Source organism: Stenella coeruleoalba (genome assembly GCF_951394435.1).
Source record: "Stenella coeruleoalba genome assembly, chromosome: 6".
Taxonomy (NCBI): Eukaryota; Metazoa; Chordata; class Mammalia; order Artiodactyla; family Delphinidae; genus Stenella; species Stenella coeruleoalba.
Genome location: NC_137151.1, coordinates 116,531,921 through 116,555,962, shown reverse-complemented (window position 1 = coordinate 116,555,962; position 24,042 = coordinate 116,531,921). Strand labels below are relative to the sequence as shown.

Below are 24,042 nucleotides of genomic sequence, written 5' to 3'. Positions count from 1 at the left end.
TCTGCTGTATAACAAAGTGAATCAGCTATACATATACATATATCCCCATATCCCCTCCCTCTTGCATCTCCCTCCCACCCTCCTTATCCCACCCCTCTAGCTGGACACAAAGCACCGAGCTGATCTCCCTGTGCTATGTGACTGCTTCCCACTAGCTATCTGTTTTACATTTGGTAGTGTATATATGTCCATGCCACTCGCTCACTTCATCCCAGCTTACCCTTCCCCCTCCCCATGTCCTCAAGTCCATTCTCTACATCTGCATCTTTATTCCTGTCCTCCCCATAGGTTCTTCAGAAACTTTTTTTTTTTAGATTCCATATATATGTGTTAGCATATGGTATTTGTTTTTCTCTTTCTGACTTACTTCACTCTGTATGACAGTCTCTAGGTCCATCCACCTCACTACAAATAACTCAATTTGCTTTCTTTTTATGGCTGAGTAATATTCCATCGTATATATGTGCCACATCTTCTTCATCCATTCATCTGTTTATGGACACTTAGGTTGCTTCCATGTCTTGGCTATGGTAAATAGAACTGCAGTGAACATTGTGGTACATGACTCTTTTTGAATTATGGTTTTCTCAGGGTATATGCCCAGCAGTGGGATTGCTGGGTCATATAGTAGTTCTATTTTTAGTTTTTTAAGGAACCTCCATACTGTTCTCCATAGTGGCTATATCAATTTACATTCCCACCAACAGTGCAAGAGGGTTCCCTTTTCTCCACACCCTCTCCAGCATTTTATTGTTTGTAGATTTTTTGATGATGGCCATTCTGACTGGTGTGAGGTGATACCTAATCGTAGTTTTGATTTGCACTTCTCTAATGATTAGTGATGTTGAGCATCCTTTCATGTGTTTGTTGGCAATCTGTATATCTTCTTTGGAGAAATGTCTATTTAGGTCTTCTGCCCATTTTTAGATTGTTTGTTTTTTTGATAGTGAGCTGCATGAGCTGCTTGTATATTTTGGAAATTAATCCTTTGTCAGTTGCTTCGTTTGCAAATATTTTTTCCCATTCTGAGGGTTGTCTTTTCATCTTGTTTATTGTTTCCTTTGCTGTGCAAAATCTTTTAAGTTTCATTAGGTCCCATTTGTTTATTTCTGTTTTTATTGCCATTTCTCTAGGAGGTGGGGCTAAAAGGATCTTGCTGTGATTTATGTCATAGAATGTTCTGCTTATGTTTTCCTCTAAGAGTTTTATAGTGTCTTGTCTTATATTTAGGTCTTTAATCCATTTTGAATTTATTTTTATGCATAGTGTTAGGGAGTGTTCTAATTTCATTCTTTTACATGTACCTGTCCAGTTTTCCCAGCACCACTTATTGAAGAGGCTGTCTTTTCTCTATTGTATATTCTTGCCTCCTTTATCAAAGACAGGGTGACCATATGTGCGTGGGTTTATCTCTGGAATTTCTATCCTGTTCCATTGATCTATATTTCTGCTTTTGTGCCAGCACCATACTGTCTTGATTACTGTAGCTTTGTAGTATAGTCTGATGTCCGAGAGCCTTATTCCTCCAGCTCCGTTTTTCTTTCTCAAGATTGCTTTGGCTATTCGGGGTCTTTTGTGTTTCCATACAAATTGTGAAATTTTTGTTCTAGTTCTGTGAAAAATGCCATTGGTAGTTTGATAGGGGTTGCATTGAATCTGTAGATTGCTTTGGGCAGTATAGTCATTTTCACAATGTTGATTCATCCAGTCCAAGAACATGGTATATCTCTCCATCTGTTTGTATCATCGTTATTTCTTTCATCACTGTCTTGTAGTTTTCTGCATAAAGGCCTTTTGTCTTTTTAGGTAGGTTTATTCCTAGGTATTTTATTCTTTTTGTTGCAGTGGTAAATGGGAGTGTTTCCTTAATTTCTCTTTCAGATTTTTCATCATTAGTGTATAGGAATGCAAGAGATTTCTGTGCATAATTTTATATCCTACTACTTTACCAAATTCACTGATTAGCTCTAGTAGTTTTCTGGTAGCATCATTATGTATAGTATCATGTCATCTGCAAACAGTGACACTTTACTTCTTCTTTTCTGATTTGGATTCCTTTTATTTCTTTTTCTTCTCTGATTTCTGTGGCTAAAACTATGTTGAATAATAGTGATGAGAGTGGGTAACCTTGTCTTGTTCCTGATCTTAGAGGAAATGGTTTTAGTTTTTCACCACTGAGAAAGATGTTGGCTGTGGGTTTGTCATATATGGCCTTTATTATGTTGAGGTAAGTTCCCTCTATGTCTATATTCTGGAGGGTTTTTATCATAAATGGGTGTTGAATTTTGTCGAAAGTTTTTTCTGCATCTATTGAGATGATCATATGGCTTTTCTTCAGTTTGTTAATATGGTGTATCACATTGATTGATTTGCGTATATTGAAGAACCTTTCATTCTTGGGATAAACCCCACTTGATCATGGTGTATGATCCTTTTAATGTGCTGTTGGATTCTGTTTGCTAGTACTTTGTTGAGGATTTTTGCATCTATGTTCATCAGTGATATTGGCCTGTAGTTTTCTTTTTTTGTGACATCTTTGTCTGGTCTTCTTATCAGGGTGATGGTGGCCTCGTAGAATGAGTTGGAGAGTGTTCCTCCCTCTGCTATATTTTGGAAGAGTTTGACAAGGATAGGTGTTAGCTCTTCTCTAAATGTTTGATAGAATTCACCTGTGACACCATCTGGTCCTGGCCTTTTGTTTGTTGGAAGATTTGTAATCACAGTTTCAATTTCAGTGCTTGTGATTGGTCTGTTTATATTTTCTATTTCTTCCTGGTTCAGTCTCGGAGGGTTGTGCTTTTCTAAGAATTTTTCCATTTCTTCCAGGTTGTCCATTTTATTGGCATATTGTTGCTTGTAGTAATATCTCATGATTGTTTGTATTTCTGCAGTGTCAGTTGTTACTTCTCCTTTTTCATTTCTAATTTTACTGATTTGAGCCTTCTCCCTTTTTCTCTTGATGAGTCTGGCTAATGGTTTATCAATTTTACCTTCTCAAAGAACCAGCTTTTAGTTTTATTGATCTTTCCTGTCGTTTCCTTCATTTCTTTTCCATTTATTTCTGATCTGATCTTTATGATTTCTTTCCCTCTGCTTACTTTGGGGATATTTTGTTCTTCTTTCTCTAATTGCTTTAGGTGTAAAGTTAGTTTGTTTATTTGAGGTGTTTCTTGTTTCTTGAGGTAACATTCTATTGCTATAAACTCCCCTCTTAGAACTGCTTTTGCTGCATCCCATGGGTTTTGGGTCATCGTGTTTTCATTGTCATTTGTTTCTAGGTATTTTTTAATTTCTTCTTTGATTTCTTCAGTGATCTCTTGGTTATTTAGTAGTGTATTGTTTAGCCTCCATGTGTTTGTATTTTTTTTACAGATTTTTTTCCTGTAATTGATATCTAGTCTCATAATGTTGTGGTTGGAAATGATACTTGATATGATTTCAACTTTTTAAATTTACCAAGGTTTGATTTGTTACCCAAGATATGATCTATCCTGGAGAATGTTCCATGCGCACTTGAGAAGAAAGTGTATTCTGTTGTTTTGGGATGGAACGTCCTATAAGTATCAATTAAGTCCATCTTGTTTAATGTATCATTTAAAGCTTGTGTTTCCTTATTTATTTTCATTTTGGATGATCTGTCCATTGGTGAAAGTGGGGTGTTAAAGTCCCCTACTATGACTGTGTTACTGTCAATTTCCCCTTTTATGGCTGTTAGCATGTGCCTTAGGTATTAAGGTGCTCCTATGTTGGGTGCATAAATATTTACAATTGTTATATCTTCTTCTTGGATTGATCCCTTGACCATTATTTAGTGTCCTTCTTTGTCTCTTGTAATAGTCTTTATTTTAAAGTCTATTTTTTCTGATATGAGAATTGCTACTCCAGCTATCTTTTGATTTCCATTTGCATGGAATATCTTTTTCCATCCCCTCACTTTCAGTCTGTATGTGTCCCTAGGTCTGAAGTGGGTCTCTTGTAGACAGCATATATACAGGTCTTGTTTTTGTATCCATTCAGCCAGTCTATGTCTTTTGGTTGGAGCATTTAATCCATTTACATTTAAGGTAATTTTCGATATGTATGTTCCTTAATTGTTTTGGGTTTGTTATTGTAGTTCTTTTCCTTCTCTTGTGTTTCCTGCCTAGAGAAGTTCCTTTAGCATTTGTTTTAAAGCTGGTTTGGTGGTGCTGAATTCTCTTAGCTTTTGCTTGTCTGTAAAGGTTTTAATTTCTCCATCGAATCTGAATGAGATCCTTGCTGGGTAGAGTAATCTTGTTTGTAGGTTTTTCCCTTTTATCACTTTAAATATGTCCTGACACTCCCTTCTGGCTTGCAGAGCTCCTGCTGAAAGATCAGCTGTTAACCTTTTGGGGATTCCCTTGTATGTTATTTGTTGCTTTTCCCTTGCTGCTTTTAATATTTTTTCTTTGTGTTTAATTTTTGATAGTTTGGTTAATATGTGTCTTGACATGTTTCTCCTTGGATTTATCCTGTATGGACTCTCTGTGCTTCCTGGACTTGATTGACTATTTCCTTTCCCATGTTAGGGAAGTTTTCAACTATAATCTCTTCAAATATTTTCTCAGTCCCTTTTTTTCTCTTCTTCTTCTGGGACCCCTATAATTCAAATGTTGGTGCATTTAATGTTGTCCCAGAGGTCTCTGTGACTGCCCTCAATTCTTTTCATTCTTTTTTCTTTATTCTGCTCTGCAGTAGTTACTTCCACTATTTTATCTTCCAGGTCACTTATCTGTTCTTCTGCCTCACTTATTCTGCTATTGATTCCTTCTAGAGAATTTTTAATTTCATTTATTGTGTTGTTCATCATTGTTTGTTTGCTCTTTAGTTCTTCTGTGTCTTTTTTAAACGTTTCTTGTATTTTCTCCATTCTATTTCCAAGACTTTGGATATCTTTGCTATCATTACTCTGAATTCTTTTTCAGGTAGACTGCCTATTTCCTCTTCATTTGTTTGGTCTGGTGCTACGTTTTTACCTTGCTCCTTCATCTGCTGTATGTTTCTCTGTCTTCTCATTTTGCTTAACTTACTGTGTTTAGGGTCTCCTTTGCGCAGCCTGCAAGTTTGTAGTTCCCGTTGTTTTTGGTGTCTGCCCCCAGTGACTAAGGTTGGTTCAGTGGGTTGTGTAGGCTTCCTGGTGGAGGGGACTGGTGGCTGTGTTCTGGTGGATGAGGCTGGATCTTGTCCTTCTGGTGGGCAGGACCGCATCCGGTGGTGTGTTTTGGGGTGTCTGTGAACTTATTATGATTTTAGGCAACCTCTCTGCTAATAGGTGGGGTTGTGTTCCTATCTTGCTATTTGTTTGGCATAGGATATCCAGCACTGTAGCTTGCTGGTCGCTCAGTGGATTTGGGTCTTAGTGTTGAGATAGAGATCTCTGTGAGAGCTTTCGCTGTTTGATATTACGTGGAGCTGGGAGGCCTCAGAAGAAATGTGAGAAAAAAATACAAAAAATAAATAAATAAAGTTATTAAAATAATAAAACTTATTAAAAATAAAAAAGTAATAAAAAAAGAAAGATAGAAAGAAGAGAGCAACCAAACTAAAAAACAAATCCACCAATGATAACAAGCGCTCAAAACTATACCAAAAAAAAAAAAACGGACAGACAGAACCCTAGGACAAATGGTAAAAGCAAAGCTATACAGACAAAATCACACAAAGAAGCATACACTTACACCCTCAGAAAAAAGAGGGAAAGGAAAAAAAATATGTATATATATATTAATAAAAAAAAAGGAAGAGAGCAACCAAATCAATAAACAAATCTACCAATGACAATAAGCTCTAAATACTAAAGTAAGATAAACATAAAGCCAGAAACAAATTAGATGCAGAAAACAAACCCCAAGTCTACAGTTGCTCCCAAAGTCCACCACTTCAATTTTGGGTTGATTCATTGACTATCCAGGTATTCCAGAGATGATTTGGAGATTTAATCTGCTGCTCCTGAGGCTGCTGGGAGAGATTTCCCTTTCTCTTTGTTCGCACAGCTCCTGGGGTTCAGCTTTGGATTTCGCCCCTCCTCTGCGTGTAGGTTGCCCTCTGGCGTCTGTTCCCCGCCCAGACAGGACGGGGTTAAAGGAGCAGCTGATCTGGGGGCTCTGCTCACTCAGGCCGGGGGGTGGGGGGGGGGGAGGGCGGGGCACGGAGTGCGGGGCGGGCCTGCGGCGGCAGAGGCCGGCGTGACGTTGCAACAGCCTGAGGCGCGCCGAGCGTTCTCCCGGGGAAGTTGTACCTGGACCCCGGGACCCTGGCAGTGGCGGGCTGCACAGGCTCCCGGGAGGGGAGGTGTGGAGAGTGACCTGTGCTCGCACACAGGCCTCTTGGTGGCTGCAGCAGCAGCCTTAGCGTCTCATGCCCGTCTCTGGTGTCCGCGCTGTTAGCCGCGGCTCGCGCCCGTCTCTGGAGCTCATTTAGGTGGTGCTCTGAATGGGAGTATTGAGTAGTGTGTGGAGCTGTATTTTCTGTACATTAAATGGCTCCCAATCATTTTGTCCACTTTAGTTTTGATACCTGTTGTATACATTTTAGGCTTTTTCTTTGCTCTTGCTGTTTGATGCTGCCATTGTCCTTTCTCTACTTGTACCTCTACCCCCCTTTGTAGTTCACTGCTCATGAACTAATAGAGGCCAGTTAAAAAGATAATTAAGCTTGCTTGACCATGCTGTTAAGACTGTATGAAAAAAAGACAAAGTGGCATCTGTGTAAGCAAAGCAAGTGGTCTGCTCAGTCATTTTTACCTCCTTCCAAATTCTTGTCTATGTTTCTTGATCATTGAGGTCACCAGATAAGTGACCTTAAGCTATATACAGTGCTTCTATACCTATATTTACTGTAATGCTTGGTCATTCTCATATACCAAAGGTAGGATTACAGATTTTTGATATGTCTTACTATTTAATAATATGTAACACAAAACTGTGACTGAAATAGTCCAGGCTCAGGGCAGTGTTGAAGTTAAAAGATGATGAGCCCATTGGCCAAAATTAGTTGTTTACTTGCCATACAGAGGAAGTACATTGATTACAGAAAGATTCCTTCTCTTGCTCGTCAATGTCCTATAATAACACAGTGTTTTTCATCACATTCATTCCTAAACCTCTGTGTTCTGCTCTAGTGCCAGCTGCAGTGGTTAGCCTCTCCCCTCCTTTCCTCCCAATCCTACATGACAGCACTCAAGATCGTTAACTTTTTTAATTGTAAATTATTTTGAGATAAATTTTTATGTTATGACTCACAAGAAGTTGCACAATCATACCCAGAGGTCCCATGTACACTTCACCTGGCTTCCCCCAGTGAATATCTTACAGAACCGCAGTACATTGCCAAAACCAAGAAGCTGACAGCGACACATTTCTGCTGACTCAGGCACAGTGGTTACTCAGATTCCACCAGCTTTCACATGCAGTTCAAGAACCTCAGTTTTGTAAGGCAGGACCCCCCTTGGAAGGTGGGGAAGAGAATGACACCAACAGTACCAAACTAGAATCTAGAACAGGTGATTTAGAAGGAAAGAAGAGAGAGGTTAGATGTATACAAATAACTTTTGACCCATCACGGTTAAACTGATTTTTTCCTCGTGTTTTTTACCAAGGGAAAACCTGGTACCTCAGGACCACCTGGCAGCAAAGGAGAAAAAGGTGACCTGGTTGTATCAAGAGTGAAAGGTGGGCATAATCAATCAGCTCCCTGCCATTTTCTGAATGATGTATGAACCATTCTCTTGCATTAATTTCTCCTGTGACTGCAGATGAATTCTATAATAAGATTTGGGACTGTTGAGATTGCTTAAAAAAAATACTCCCTGCCCTTCAGAGTCGTGTGAATGTTGAGCCTAAATCCTGTGCTCAAATCCTCGTTGTTGTGAATTGGGTTTGAAACAAGACCTCCTTTGATTTGCCTAGCGTTTATTCACTGCATTCTAGTATCCTGTATTAATCAAGAATATTTTGGTTGTAAGCGACAAAAACCCAGCTTGAAGTAGTGTCTTTAGAGAAGTAATTTATTGACTTAAACAAACTTTGAAAGGTTAGGTGTATGGTTTGCACCGGGACGACTGCATGAGAAGGCTGTCTCGGCATCTTGCATCTTTCTTTGCACCATCTGCATTTTCGCCCTGTCTGGTTTTCTCTGGGCTATGGGTACATGCCCCCAGGTAGCTCCAAGTTCTTACGGCCAGAGGTGAAAGAAAACTCTACCTCTTTCTGCCCCAGTTAGAATAAAAAAGGTCCAGGAAGGACTGGATTAGCCTGGGGCATGGGCCCAACCATGGACCATTCCCCCACTCACTATGGCCAGGGGATGGCATACCGTGTTTGGTGTCACACAAGCAGAGGAAGATGCTTAGGGATTGGCACCTCCACACACAACCTCCTTGTCAGAACAGGAAAAGAAACATTTCCCAAATAAGAGATTCAATGGGTTTGGCAATTGTCAGTCTCCCCTTTGACTTTTGCATGGTGGTCTTCGTGTGACTTTAGTCAACTGAGACTCTCAGAGGAACCTCTACCAGCCCAGGGTCATGGTCATTGCCTTTATCTTTAGTCCTTTGTTTCCTTCTACTTATCCCTTTGCTGAGAAGGGCTTGACTCTTTCGGCCTTTGTTACCAGGGCACAAAGGAGAAAGAGGTCCTGATGGGCCCCCAGGATTTCCAGGGCAGCAGGGACAACACGGTCGAGATGGATATGCTGGAGAAAAAGGGGACCCAGGACCGCTGGTGTGTATAATTCTTCTCCTGCTATAGAGTTTCACTCTCTTACATGGTCACAAAGCATCTGTTTTCCCCTTCTCAGTTTAAAAAAGCTGAACAGTAACGTGTCAACGTGCTGTAAATCAGTCACCTTTGATTCCCTGCCACAAAAAGATGGCTGTTCCAAAAGGTATGGCTTATTGCAGATGGCCTAAAATCCCGAGTGCAGTTCATCATAGCAAGAGTTTCTCTCCCTAGTCTTTATATTATTCTCGTAGTGCTTATTTCCTTCTGGGGCCCTTGTCTCTACAGAGCCCTCACTGGTTTCAGGTCTGTTCAGTTGACTCTGTAGGGTGGAGGATAGCACACAGGTCCTGATAATTACCTTCAGTTCTGTTCTCTGATGAAGAAGCACATGAGGGGAAGTGGCAAGCAAGAAAGGATGAACTAGTGCAGATCCACTGGGTAGACATACTGGCTGATGGAAGGTCCCACTGATAAATGATAATTCTGCATTTTTCAGACATGTTTTGGGTGGCGTCCACGTGTAGCTGATGAAGTTCATAAGAAAAGACTGTGAGACATAAGCAGGAACTTAAAATATCTTGGCACATGAGGTAGTTCTGAATGCTTGCAATGCCACACAAACTGAGCTAGATGTTTTACTCGTAACTGTTGTCTTCTGAGGAACAATTATCTTTGAGAGTTTACAGTAAGGAGATGGAGGCTTCGGGTACGTTACTCAAGGTCAACAATCTCTCAAGTAGGCTAAGCAGGAGGGCAAACCCAGTCTTTCTTATTTCCAGTACATGCTGTTTCCACCAGATCATGCAGCCTGCCATCGAGAGTGTTGTAAAAAGGAAGGACCATGTTCTGATTTTATAGGACTCCTATCTGATAAAATACATGTGAATAAGAGACAGAAGTTTGGAAGTTGGGTTAGATGGTATTTATAGCTTTCTGGTCTTTCAGCGGATATTGAGTATATAAATAATCTTCTCTGCTTTAGATTTGGTAATCCCTGTTTCATTCCTTCTTCCACTTAAGAAACTACAGTGGTCCCCCCCCCTCATCCACAGGGGACATGGTGCAAGACCCCAAGTGGATGCCTGAAACCGTGGATAGTACCCGACCCCATACATACCTATGATACCTACCTATGATAAAGTTTAATTTATAAATTAGGCCCTGTGAGAGATTAACAACTAATAATAAAATAAAACAATTATAACAAGATACTGTAATACAATTTATGTGAATGTAGTGTCTCTCTCTCTCTCAAAATACCTTGTTGTACAAATTTAATGCCTTTCCATCCTAACTAAGCACTTAGCAAGCACTGTGCCACGACTTCTGCAGGTTGCGGTGTGGCAGCAAGACTAGCACAAATTTCATTTTCCTTCTTCACAATCTCATGGATAGAAAAGTCATTCTTACCATAGATCTTAGCAACCTCAGCATACGATTCTTCTTTCTTTCCTTATTAAATTGAGAACGTGCACCTTTTCACTTAGAGGAAGCACTTTACAACTTCTCTTTGGCATATCTGAATTCTCAGCGTCCCTACTCTTGTGCTCTGGGGCTGTTATTAAGTAAAATAAGGGTGACTTGCACACAAGCACTGCGATACCACTGCAGGCAATCTGATAACCAGACGCTGCTAAGTGACCGACTGAAGGATATGCTGGAGAAAGGGTTGATTCATGTCCCTAGTGAGATGGAGCAAGACGGCTTCATCATGCTACTCAGAACGGAGCACAGTTTAAAACTTGTGAGTTGTTTATGTCTGGAATTTTCCATTTAATATTTTCAGACCGTGCCTAACTGAAACCTTGGCAAGTGAAACCGTGAATAAGCAGGGGACTGCTGTATTTAGAAACCAACGTCACTGAGTGATAAGTGTCATCATGTACTAACCTAACTGTGAAAAACCGAAGTGTATTTACAGATCAGATTGGGAGAGGAATTTCTATACCACCCGCTAGGGACGGGGGAATCTCTCTAGAGTTTCAGACTGAGTCTGAAACAATTCAGACTCATAGACCACATTTGGGACCAGGCCGCTCAGAAGGCTAGAAGGCGTGACCCTCAGCTTGCCTGCAGGGCAGTGTCAGGCGTTCCTCCTACACAGGAGTCCTTGCAGCTTTTCGTTCAGTTGGGGTGAAGGCAATGAGATTCTCATATGCAGAAGTGTGAGCAGCCTGGACTTGAAGGCCTCCTTCTCCACGGGAGTGTTATCTCCACCACAGGGCTAGCTTGCGGGGACCCCACAAGGAACTTGCCAGTTACAGGAGCCACCTCTTAAGGAAGCCCTGACAAAGGCTCCACACAGGTCTTTATAGTTCTTCCAGACCACATGCAAGTTTTGCAGCCAGGGATTAATTTTACCATAAGCAATGTGGTCTAGTAGCGCAGTTGACATCCATTTTTATGCAGATTCCTGAAGAGCAGAACTAGACCCTTAACCAAAGGTCACATTCTTATGCAGGAGGAGAAAGGATTTGTCAGCCCTTGGCCCACAGAGGTGGAGGGCAATAAAGTCCCTCCCTGTGTCTTACAATAATGCAGAAAAAACGTTTCTAATAGATAAGAATTTATTTAGTTTGTAAGCCCACTACTTCCCTTAATGTATGCATTTCTATATGTTATTGTATTTGCTGTCACAGAGTGGTTCTAAATAAAATTTCTTATTCTGTATTTAAGACGTAACACATATAATTTTCTGTTTTTGAATCATAAAACACACATCAAGAGCATATATATGTCTGTAGATATGTATGTAAAACATTAAGAATAATCTTAGTGAATCATTTAAAATTGCATTTGCTATTAAGTAACTTCTAGAATTAACTGGCTTTCTGCATGCATTTTTGTAGCCTACAGTAACAATGACTGCTTTGAGTTCATGGCTTTTCAGAGGTTGGTGATTGACTCTTGATGCAAATGTTCTCAGGGAGATCATGAAGATGCAGCCCCAGGTGATAAAGGGCCTCCTGGACCACCAGGCCCCCCGGGCAGAGCAGGACCTAGGGGGCCTCCGGGACTGGGATTTCCTGGTCCACCAGGAGAGAGAGGGCAACCAGGAGCTCCAGGCTGCCCAGGCAAGAGGGGCCCTGATGGCTTGAAGGGTCAGAAAGGTAATTTTGAATGTTTTTGTGGCAGAATGTCAAGTGAAATCATGGAAACTAAAGTAAGCTTCTCTTCTGGGCAAAGTTATTACAGTTATGGTAGAACCTCTAAAATAAAATTCCCACAATTCACTGTTCAAACCTTGAATGTTGTCAAACAAATAAAAGCATTACAGCACAATCAATACTTAAAACAAATCTTTAAAATGCTAAGATGTCTTTGCTGTTTTATTGGTTTGGCAAATTGCCTTTCATTCATTTCTCAGTATCAATGTGGACAATCTGACTTAAAATTATATACATGTATATATTCAAAATCTCTCTTTTTTTACTATCTTTTGAGATTATGCATTTTATTTGAATAAAACCACTAATATTTCATTTTAAAAATACAGCATTGTCCATGAAAACCCATTTGTAGGCATTCTAGGGAGAAAAAAAGGAGGGATTTTAAATATATTTGACAGTTATTTGGATTTCAAACAATAAAGTGACTTGTAGTTTTATAGCTGAAAACTTTTTAAAAGTTTGGAAAAAGATCGATTTAAGATTTTTCTCTTTTGTAATATGTGCATATGACTTGAGTTACATAGGTACTTGTGAAATTTTATAATATAATAATATGTTTGGTTCTTGCTTTGACAACATAGAAAGACGAATACCTTGGAATTTGATATGGTTTAAGATCATGGTCTGGAACCATCAAAATATAACATTATTTTTATTCATATGGTACATTTTTTATTTAAGAGCTTATGGTGTAATACATTATGAGATGAAATTTCTGTTATAAAAGGGAAACATTCCATTTTAAAGGAGAAGAAAACTCAGAGCACCACTTTGAAATTTTATTTTCTTTACCAAGTGAAATGAAGGATGACAAAACCACATTGCAAAGTCATTAGAAAGACAAGAGCCAGTATATATATATATTTTTTTAATAAATTTATTTATTTTATTTTTGGCTGCGTTTTGTCTTCATTGCTGCACACGGGCTTTCTCTAGTTGCAGTGAGTGGGAGCTACTCTTCGTTGCGGTGCACGGGCTTCTCATTGCGGTGGCTTCTCTTGTTGCGGAGCACGGGTTTTAGGCGTGTAGTTGTGGCACATGGGCTCAGTAGTTGTGGCTCGCAGGCTCCAGAGCACAGGCTCCGTAGTTGTGGCACATGAGCTTAGTTACTCCACCACATGTGGGATCTTCCCCGACCAGGGCTCAGGCCCGCGTCCCCTGCATTGGCAGACGGATTCTCAACCACTGGGCCACCAGGGAAGCCCCCAGAGACAATATATTTGAAGCACCTGACCCATGGCAGGCCCTCAGTAAACAGAAGCTGTTATTAGTATCTCTCCCAGTCTCTTCATTTGCGCAATTCCCCCACATCCAAGCTAGGAGTCAAATCTTGGGAACTCAGTGTTGGATACTTGCTGCTATTTCATGATTTATCAGAGCTTCTGATTCCATTGTAGTAGACATCCATGGGTCTATACATCCATTATTTTTTGTAGGTTATTAAACTGATATTTCTTGGAATCAATATTTTTCTTATTCCCCTTCTATTACTGTCTGACAGTTGAAGTTCAGATTTCAGGACAGATCTTCTAGAAATTCAAAATAAACGCCTAATGAGACTCGAGAGTCTTCTTTTCCTTTGAATTCCACATATACCGTATGAAGAAGTATCTTGATCGAGTTGTCATTGAGATTCACGTTGCATTGGACTATCAATTATGTGAATGCCAATCTTTTTTTTCATTCCAGGTGATACAGTTCCTTGTAACATAACCTACCCTGGGAGGCCAGGCCCGCCAGGTTTTGATGGACCTCCAGGTACGATCAAGGAGAAGTTACTGTCATACACATTCCCAACTAAAAGAACTGGTAAGACAGATAAACCAATAGCAAATCCTCAGGAACTATTTAGGATATTTCTACCCTGATTATAAAGTTTTGAGGGACTACGGGAAACACCATTTGTAGCCATTCCTCTTGGATCGCCAGTCCACCAAACCCACTCTGAATAATATTTCTGTGCAACAAAATTTACCTTGATTTGATCACATATCAGCAAAAATGATCGCCTTTTGAGCATTTTAAAACTATATCTTCTTTCTTTACTTGTGCCCCGAGAGTGAAAATTGATTACTTGCTTACTGATTATAAGTTTTATTCTATTCTGCTTTCCAAGAGACCCAAATATCTGACCAGAAACATTCTGAAAAGTGCCCACGCATCTGCACCCCTGATTACACTTTCATACAACCACTGCACTTGACTCAGTCACATATTTATAGCTGAATTAAACCCTAGATCTATGTAAGGGATTTTGTCTAATTCTTTTTTATTTATTTAGAGTTCACTTAAATTGACCTGTTAAGTACTGGCATGGCCACTAAAGGTCACCTTTCTTGTTCTACGTAACCATCAATACAAAAAGTGTTTAAGCATTGAATGATGAATGGCTCTCTATTGCCCTCTGTAACCACTGGCTTTCACGATAGTGTTGTGTAACAACCTCCAAATTGCAGTGGACTTTAACAAATAATATTTAGTTTCTCTCTATGGGTCTGTCGTTCAGCTGATCTAAGATGGTGTCTATCGGCTTCGTGCCTGGTCCTGTGTCAGGTCAGGTCTGCAACGGGCATCTCACTGTGAGGCCAGGGTGTGCTCTGCTCCTGTGGTTGCAGAAATGCCAGAGGGTGGGGCCCAGCTTCACTTGCACTGTTCACACCTCTCATTACTTCATGGTGTTACTATCCTATTGGCCAAAGCAAGTCACATGGCCAAGCCCCGGGTCAAAGTGTGGGAAATACGGGCCACCCACCACAAGGCAGTGGCAAGGGTGTGGAAATATAATTCTGTATCAGTGGAGTGAAGAATGGTTGGTTGACTGATTGTACGTTCATCTTCACATTTGCTGGTACCTCGTCATGGATGGATAAAAAGCACGCGTGGTCGCTTCCAGCAGCTTCAGCCTCAAGGGAAGTGAACATGCAAAGTTTCAGCTAGCAGTTGCATCTCCTTTGAAGTTCATGATTTATAAGTTATTTTTGCTTAGAGAACTCCTTGTAGGAAAACACAGAAGGTTTTTAAAAAATCTCAATTCGTTTTGCAGGTGCTTTTTTTTTTTTTCCCCCGGTATGCGGGCCTCTCCCGTTGCGGAGCACAGGCTCCGGACTCGCAGGCTCAGTGCCATGGCTCACGGGCCCCGCTGCTCCGCGGCATGTGGGATCCTCCCGGACTGGGGCACGAACCCGTGTCCCCTGCATTGGCAGGTGGACTCTCAACCACTGCGCCACCTGGGAAGCCCAAATGTGCTCGTTATTTATTTATTTATTTATTTTGCGGTACACGGGCCTCTCACTGCTGCGGCCTCTCTCGTTGCGGAGCACAGGCTCAGCGGCCATGGCTCACGGGCCCAGCTGCTCCGCGGCATGTGGGATCTCCCCGGACCGGGGCACGAACCTGCGTCCCCTGCATCGACAGGCGGACTCTCAACCACTGCGCCACCAGGGAAGCACTTGCAGGTGCTTTTTGCCTGTACTTCATTTAAGGGCAAATGCAGTAAGATGCAGGGAAACAGACTTGGTCTTTATTCTGGTGCTTTCTCATCAAGCCACACACTGGCCACCACCTCTGTCCTCTTACAAGGAAGGGTATCCTCACATATTTGTGTTTGAGACTCAGCATGGGAAGGTATCAAAAGATTCATCTGAATGGTGGTGTATGTCCCAAAGGCTTTCAGAAAGAATTCTTTATGGTATGGCTTCTGAGAAAGTACCTTAACACAATCTCTATGAAAAGCTTATTTGGAGCACAAGACTTATAAAAACCAGGCTAGGCACCACCTATACTTCCATAAAGTAGAAATACCCTAAGAAAGACTTAACATAGATTTTATTTTAAAAATCATCTTATTTTGTCCTCATTTGATTTTATTGTGTCTGTGTTTTGTTGTTTTTGTTTAGGTCCAAAGGGATTTCCAGGTCGTCGGGGAGCTCCTGGGTTGAGGTGTCTGGATGGGGAAAAGGGTCAACGTGGCAAACCAGGAATCTCAGAAATACGTGGTCCACCTGGTAAATAAGGGCTTTTCATTTAGGAATGTCTCATGATCTTAGTCAGCAAATGGCCCAGGGATCCCTAGATGGTGGGAGAATGGTTTTTCTTGATATAGTAGGCTCTTAGCTATGTTTCGATAACTTCTAGGTTATGATACTTTCGTGATGTCTCAGGGCTCCTTAAACCTGGAGCATGAGTTATAGACTATTATATTATGTTGTAGGAACTGCTCAGTCTAGACAGACTCTTTGCTGGTAAGCGAAAGCAATTAGGGAAACGTCATTGGCTTATAGGAAACACGGAGTTACAATTCATTTTCTGACAAAAGGTGGCAAAAAACAATATTGCCTCTTAAGTTACTCCTAATTTTAGTAGGTATCCCTGTATCTTAAAACAATGTGTTTTTATCAAAGTAGTAGTCTTATATGTGTGTTGGTTCTATATCTGTACATGTAACAATTTAAACAATTTTTTGTTCAATAGGTTTTCATGGTGATATGGGAGATCCAGGTTTTGGAGGTGAAAAGGGGTCCTCCCCTGTCGGGCCCCCAGGCTCTCCAGGTTCACCTGGAGTGAATGGTCAGAAGGGACCTCCGGGAGACTCTGCTATTGGCTACCCAGGACCCCCAGGAAAGAGGGGTCTTTTAGGAGTACCAGGGTCAAAAGGACTCAGAGGTGATCCTGGACGACCAGGGGCTGCAGGTATGAGGGCTGTGCTCTTCCTGTGGTCCATAAAGCCAGCTCAGTTCTGAAACAGGTCCCTGAAGAGTGTCTAGACTATCTTGCCTTAAAAATCTAGAATTTAAAATTTTCAGTCAAGCATCTTCCTTCATACATGGGCATTGGTTACATTTCTAATAACCTGCATCCGCAGTGTTGCCTTTGCATTTTATTGGTGGTTTTCACACCCAGCTCACCGTGGCTCAGTCTGTTCAGTTTGATTCAGCAGCTACCGGACATCTGCCTGCTTTGGACTCCAGGACAGTATGTTAGCTCCGAGGGGCAGGGAGATCAGCCCACTGCCATTGCCAGGCTGAAGGAGGGCAGGACAGGCTGTCAGAGAAGAGCAGCTCCGTGGGGCAAAGCAGGGTGGGCTGGCATTCAAAGGAAAGCTCTGGGGGAGAGCTAGGCACGAGCTGAGTCCTGGCAGACGCTGTGTTCTTTGGACAGGTGAAAGGATAGAGGGACTTTCATTCCAGCAGGGGTAGCAGGCAGGGCAGTGAAACTTAAGATGGGGAGATGGCCCTGGCACTGAGTCACATCCTTTTCTGAAATCGTTATGGATTCTTCAGGATCCCCAGCAGAGGTTTTCAGATTTTCATGTACTTAAAAATACCACGCCCCCCAAAAAACAGGGGTAGAGCTGGGGGTCATTAACATCACCGTCTTCTGGGCCCCAATCTAGGAAATTGTGATTCATGACATCAGAACTGGGTGGAGCCCAGCAGTCCAGTCTGAATTTCAACCCCTGGGGGATGGTGACGAAAAGTGGACCCCAGATCAGACTTTTACAAACAGTGTTCTGGTTCTTTTCTAATGATGGATGGGCCAGTGTTTATTAGGTACCCATGATAGTACAATAGTACAGGGAAAATGGAAGGCGGGGAAATAAGCCACATTCTTGGTCCTCAGAGAGCTTATCCAATAGTTTGTAAGTCAGAAGCTTTCATATACAAAAACCCATTTAATTGGAACGTAACAAGATAATACATTATGTGAGTCAATGAAAATAATTTTGTCCCAGTAATCCCACTATCTCACTTGTGAAATGTATTTAAGGGAAGAATTCAACAGGAGATGGTTAGTACGAAAATACTGTTGCAGTATTATTCACAGTAGAGGAACAATTGAAAACAGTAAAGAGGGCTAAGTAATACGTACATACACATACTCACACACCACACTCAAAGGAATACTATTCAGCTATTAACAATTAAAATTATATTTGCAAAGATTACAATAAAATGGAAAACATTTGCATATTAACATGCAATATGAAATAACCCAACAAATGAAAGTGCACTGGGATTACTATTTTAAAAATGCAAACATATGAACCAAAATACAATGAAAACATTAAACAATAAAATAGATTTTTAGGTTAGGGTGTAGAATTATGGAAGACTTTTTTCCCCCTGAAGATCATGATGCTATCTTTCCAACAAATACAAATTTTGAGAGTTGGAATGATGAAATCGTTTACAGAATGCAAATTCAGACAGTACAAACTGGGCGTGCAAGCATTGTGGTGGTTTGGGGTAAAGCCTGCCGCAATGTTAGAGGCTAATGGAAATCAGGAAGAACTGCATGGATTTTTAATTTGCATAAGCAACTTCTACATTGTCTACATAACCTTATCAAGTAATTCTCTTAGCAATGCACTTGGAGCTCACTATCATCTATGATAAGAAAATCCATTCAGAGGCTTAACTCATTGGAGCCCAGAGCCGGGATCAAAATGTTTACCTCCAGTATTGATATACATGAATACCACTGTAGGCCGTCTATGTAGTGTTATGCCCTCAGTGTCACAGATGAACTGTATCATTTCAGGGCCAGCTGGCATGCCCGGATTCCCGGGTCTCAAAGGTCCCAAAGGGAGAGAGGGAAGTGCTGGGTTTCCAGGGATCCCAGGTCCACCCGGCCATTCCTGTGAAAGAGGCGCTCCAGGGAGACCAGGGCCACCAGGGCTCCCTGGAGCTCCAGGAAGTCCAGGTAAGTGTCGGCAGGTGTCAAGAACTGTGACAGGTGTGGGGTTTACCCTACTTACAGAGGAATAAGCTCACCTGTTGCTCTTTTACGGCTGCTGGCAGAAGCAAGATTCTTGGGTCAGAAACAAAGGATTTGATTATTTATGGCACTGCAAGTAGCAGGAGTTTCATGTTGGTTTGTGTCATTTCCTTGTGTCACCCAAGTGTCTCTGGGGTGATATAAGAGGGGCTAGTGGATGCCGCACACATGGTGGGTTGCAGTTTCTGAGCCTGAGATACAACAGCTATACATTAACCTGCAAGACAGCTTGCTTTTCTTACTGGGGGAGGCACTATATCTGTCAGACTGCTCGCTGCCAACACAACCTTGAGAAATAGCCCGAGTGAGGATGGGTCAGGACCCTCTGTTCTTGGAATACCCAGCAAGACATCAAAGAGACCCATGAGAAAGTGTCTCTCAACACAAGGTGCTGGGGGGCTGTTTCCAATATGATCTTTATTTCACCATCCAGATTGTCACCTGTTATTTCAATTCTGCTGTGTTTATCCACATCCAAGAATACCCCCTCTCAAAGGATCAAAACGAGATTGGAGCAAACCCTGCCACTACAGCTTTGTTTTTTATCACCAGTAATTCTAGATGACGTTGGTGATTCCTGTAATTCTCTCATTACAAAGTGAACAGCTTGACCAAAATTCACTCGGCTGTAGCTTTAAGAAGCACCTGGAATGTTTTCTCCTATTAGTTCCCACCCTCTCCCCACCCAAGAGTAAATATAAATTCTTTACCCTTATCCACTTTCCATTTTAAAAGACTTTCTAATGCATCTCAACTGGGAAATATTTATTCAAGCAATCTGCCTTTCTTTTTATAGCAGCCGGAAAAATATATACTTAGACTGATGGAGAGTGGCTACTGGGATTTTAGCTGATAAATATTGTTTACTTGGCCACAGATACACAATTTAAGCTACCATGGATTTTTTTCCTGCCCGTGTGTGAAGCCAGTTCTCAGTCTTCCTCCACTGTTGTCACTGCGGTTTGTCACAGGTGCCCCAGGTTGGAAAGGACAACAAGGGGACATGGGGCCTCCTGGACCCGCTGGAATGAAGGGCCTCCCCGGAGTCCCAGGACGGCCAGGGGCAGATGGACCCCCAGGGCCCCCGGGAGTCCCAGGCCCCAGTGGGGATGATGCGCTACCTGGTCTTCCAGGCCCAAAGGGTGGGTATTGCTTTTCCATTATTCCCCCCCCCCCACTCGCCATTTTATAAATCTGAAATCCACTGCCAGGTGAAGATAATTACAGGTGACCATACTGTGGAGTTTACTGGTATATTAGCCTGACTTGGTCCTTTCCTGTGTGACTTCTCCCTTCTTCTTGTCTTCTGTATTGTGATTTCCAGGGGCAGAGTGTTCTGGTTTAGGTAAACGGGAGTGTTGGGGGGAGGGGTTAGGTCCACAGAACCTACACACACTTCTGCCCGGAGGACTGGGTGGTACTGATGGAGGGGGGAGGTCAGGGCTGATGTGCTTCCACTTTGGATGGGCCCCTCCCTCTACCCTCCCTCCCTCCCTCCTCCCTCCCTCCCCCTCCCTCCCTCCCTGCCCAATACCCAGTTCTCTATTTTTTTTTTTTAGGCACTACCTGTGTGCCAAGGCCCAGACCAACATGTTTGAACTTCTGCTTCTTTCTTTTTAAAATTTATTTATTTTATTTATTTATTTTTGGCTGCATTGGGTCCCTGTTGCTGCATGCGGGCCCTCCCTAGTTGCGGAGAGTGGGGACTGCCCTTCATTGTGGTGTGCAGGCTTCTCATTGCTGTGGCTTCCCACTGCGGAGCACAGGCTCCAGAGCGCAGGCTCAGCAGCCATGGCACACGGGCCCAGCCGCTCCGCAGCATGTGGGATCCTCCCGGACCAGGGCTCGAACCCGTGTCCCCTGCGTTGGCAGGTGGACTCTCAACCACTGCGCCACCAGGGAAGCCCAGTTCTCTTAAAGCTTTGTGGGATCTGGACTCAGAAGCATAAAGGCCTGCAGTTCAGATCTGTGGGGGGGAAAACTGAGACTTGGATGGGACAGATTGTCTCTTACAGGCGGGAGGCTGGTAGTGACTGTTCCCTTCAGCACAAGCTCAGAGTTAGGGGGAGTTCGCTTCTCCACGTGGACGGCAAGGAACACAGATCTAGGAACCGTACTAGCCTATAAAACTTTTCCCTAAAAATTCATGTTACTCCTCAGGACCCCAGGGGCTACCCGGCTTCCTGGGTTTTCCGGGAGAGAGAGGAAAACCTGGCCCGGACGGACACCCTGGCAGAAAGGGAGAACACGGAGAACAGGGTTGGCCCGGCTCCCTGGGAGACCGAGGAGTGAAAGGTGACAAAGGTAAACGCAGCTAATGGCACAGCGATGCAGCATAGATTGTTTTTAGTGTTTGACCAGAACCTGTAAGTATGATCCCTGAAAAAATAAAATGGAACTATCCTGCAGCTTGGATTCTCCTGCCTTTTGAATCTATGATGTTTGTTTTAGGATTTTAAACAAAATGTATTTCCTTTTGTTTCCTCCCAATCTTATCCCATATAACTATGGCAAATGAATTGCTCTATTAATAGAAAAAAATTAACAAGGGCTTTGACTTAGAGCTTTTGGGTTTCAGAAAACCTTCTCACCTTTTGGGAAGGGGGTGCAGGCAGGACTCCTGGTCCCCAAACCCTCCTTCAATTTTTTTAAATGAAAAAAACAGTTTTTTTGTTAAGGCCACATGGTCTCTGTCGAAATTACACAACTCAGCATTTGTAGCACAAAAGCAGCCTGAGACAACACGTAGACAAACAAACATAGCTGTGTTCTGGGAACATTTTATTTATGGGCACTGAAACTTGAACTTCACTTAATTTCACATGTCATAAAGTATTATTCTTATTTTGAGTCCCCTCCCCCAATGATTTAAACGTGTGAAAGCCATTCACAGCTCATGGATTGTATAAAAACTGGCAGCAGGTGGGATTTGGCCTGTGGGCTGTAGTCTGCTGACCGCTGAACTAAATGAGTCCGCTTTCATCTGGGCCACGAATTGCATCTCTCCCAAGCTTCATTTAAAGAAAAGTTTCCATTACTATTTTTAAAAAAAGTTTCAAGACCACTGGTGTCAATGTTCTGTGCCCATCCCTGTTAAATATTTACTTTGATCTCTTAGCCATGAGGCTGTGGTGAGTGAAGGTAAGATTTCATTTCTAGTGTTAAGAATGAATGCTTGACAATTTCTAGAAACAAGGTTTTTGTCTTTAAAGCCCTTTGGGAAAATAGCCTCATATTTAATTCAAATTACTTTTAGTTGATTGATTCTATTATTTTTTGTTTTACTAGCCTGTAAATTATTTATGTAGAATCGAGGAATCAGAGTCATTCTCCGTTAGCTTAGATAAGTGATGTTTGCTGTGCTATTGTGCTTCTATATAATTATCCCACTAAAAATATTTAAAATTGGGTTAATGCCAGTGATGTTCTGGTAAGCTGGCTCTCTAAAATAAAGTTTTAAAAAAATGCCCTGATTACTGCACTACAGTTTGCTGATTGCCAGGGTGTAAATACTCCCACCATAAATACGCTCAACATGACTGATTTAAAACTACCAATGGTTTAACAACTAGTTTACAAAATTCTTGACTTGTTACTAAGTGGCTCTCATCAAGCTGAGATGAGCCAACTCCAGCCCACATCTACAACTGGATAGTGTTTGCAGAAATCAGGAGAAATATTGTATACCTTCCCTACCTCTTAGAATTCTCTATGTGGAGAACCAAGTTAAGTGTCTGTTCTTTTAATGTAAGGAAAATATTGGAGGCTGGTTAGGAAGGGGAAGATAAGGAACTGGAAAATATGAGATGGACAATTCACAATTTACAGGATAAAGAGATGTAGTTTTAAAAAATTTTATTGAAATATAGTTGATTTATAATGTTGTGTTCATTTCTGCTCTACAGCAAAAGTGACTCAGTTATACACACATTCTTTTTCATATTCTTTTCCATTGTGCTTTATCACAGGATATTGAATATAGTTCCCTGTGCTATATGGTAGGACCCCGCTGTTTATCCATTCTATATACATCAGTTTGCATCTGCTAATCCCAACCTCCCAGTCCTTCCCTCCCCCACTACTCTTTCCCCTTGGCAACTGCAGGTCTGTTCTCTCTGTTTGTGAGTCTGTTTCTATTTCATAGATACATTCATTTGTCTTGTATTTTAGAATCCACATATAAGTGATTATCATATGGTATTTTTCTTTCTCTTTCTGACTTAACCTTGCTTTGTATGATCTCTAGGTCCATCCATATTGCTGCAAAATGGCGTTATTTCATTCTTTTTAATGGCTGAGTAATATTCCATTTTATATATGTAACACAGATGTATTTTAGACCTGGAACTTTTCAAGCCTGTCTCTTTTTACTGAAGACTCTGAGACGAGTTTGGTTGAATTTAGCAAACATTCACTGAGCCCTCAGTGTACACCAGTCCCCTTTGCTGGACAAGTTGGGAAAGGAATGTAAAAGGCATGGCCCTTCCTTTAGGAAGTCAATCAACAATGTTGATACTGTGCAATCTATGAACATACATACAGTTTGGCAGGTTAAATGGGGATTTGCAAACTGGGCGTGAGGAGCTGTAACAGAATAATCACGTGTGTGGTGCTTCCTTTTGTTTTGCTCTTATAAAATTAATATCTAAAGGAGCAAGAGGACCCCCAGGATATGAAGGAGAAATGGATATTATTTTGAAAAAGGGGGAAACCGGGGAACCTGGACCTCCTGGAGATGGTGGATTCCCAGGAGAAGAAGGTAAATGCTTATGTTTTTTTAACCATATCAAATAAGTTGACTTCTTTACAGGTCATTCAAACAAGCATGCATATTAGACAACTTTCCCAAAAAAACGGTAATTCGGAGATTAGGAAAGGTCATTCTTTAGATAAAAATAAAAACATACACTAAAGAACCTCATGGTACTTTTCTTTCCATGCTAGAACTTAGCTGTAGTTCATATGTGTTTATAGATTTGGATATTCCAAACTTGAATCAGTCCAGACAGATACATGAAATACTGGTACCACGTTTAAAGTATTCCTGGTTTTGCTGGCTGATCTTAAAATGAGTAGCACAATGACTCTCCAAATCATTTCAGTGGGTGCTATTCAACCTTCAGTGTGCATCCCTTGGGGCCCTTGTTAAAACGCAGATGCTCAATCAGCAGGTCTGGGGCAGGTCTGCCTCTGACTTTCTAACAAGCCCCTCGCTGCCTGTGCTGCTGGTCCTCAAAAACACCCCAGAGCAAGGATTTTGACAACCACATTTGTGTTTTCTTTTCCCAGTTTAGACTTAATTTGAATGGGACCTGGGTTCTTTTGTTGGCCCTCTCCTTAACGAGTTAGGGAACAAA

General features: G+C 41.7%; 1 protein-coding gene across 7 annotated transcripts in view; it reads left to right on the top strand.

Annotated features, from left to right (window-relative positions):
- The window catches only part of COL4A4 (collagen type IV alpha 4 chain), a 138,670-nt gene that overhangs the window by 74,644 nt on the left and 39,984 nt on the right, over positions 1-24,042 (top strand). For 6 of the 7 annotated variants that reach the window (XM_079925439.1, XM_079925434.1, XM_079925438.1 and 3 more), the window contains 10 exons: positions 7,616-7,688; positions 8,632-8,738; positions 11,665-11,848; positions 13,598-13,666; positions 15,805-15,912; positions 16,379-16,597; positions 18,449-18,610; positions 19,657-19,827; positions 20,846-20,989; positions 23,337-23,444. In XM_079925439.1, the coding sequence (XP_079781565.1) occupies positions 7,616-7,688; positions 8,632-8,738; positions 11,665-11,848; positions 13,598-13,666; positions 15,805-15,912; positions 16,379-16,597; positions 18,449-18,610; positions 19,657-19,827; positions 20,846-20,989; positions 23,337-23,444 (1,345 nt within the window). The remainder of the gene's footprint in view (positions 1-7,615; positions 7,689-8,631; positions 8,739-11,664; positions 11,849-13,597; positions 13,667-15,804; positions 15,913-16,378; positions 16,598-18,448; positions 18,611-19,656; positions 19,828-20,845; positions 20,990-23,336; positions 23,445-24,042) is intronic. The other variant, XM_079925437.1, reaches the window with a different exon arrangement.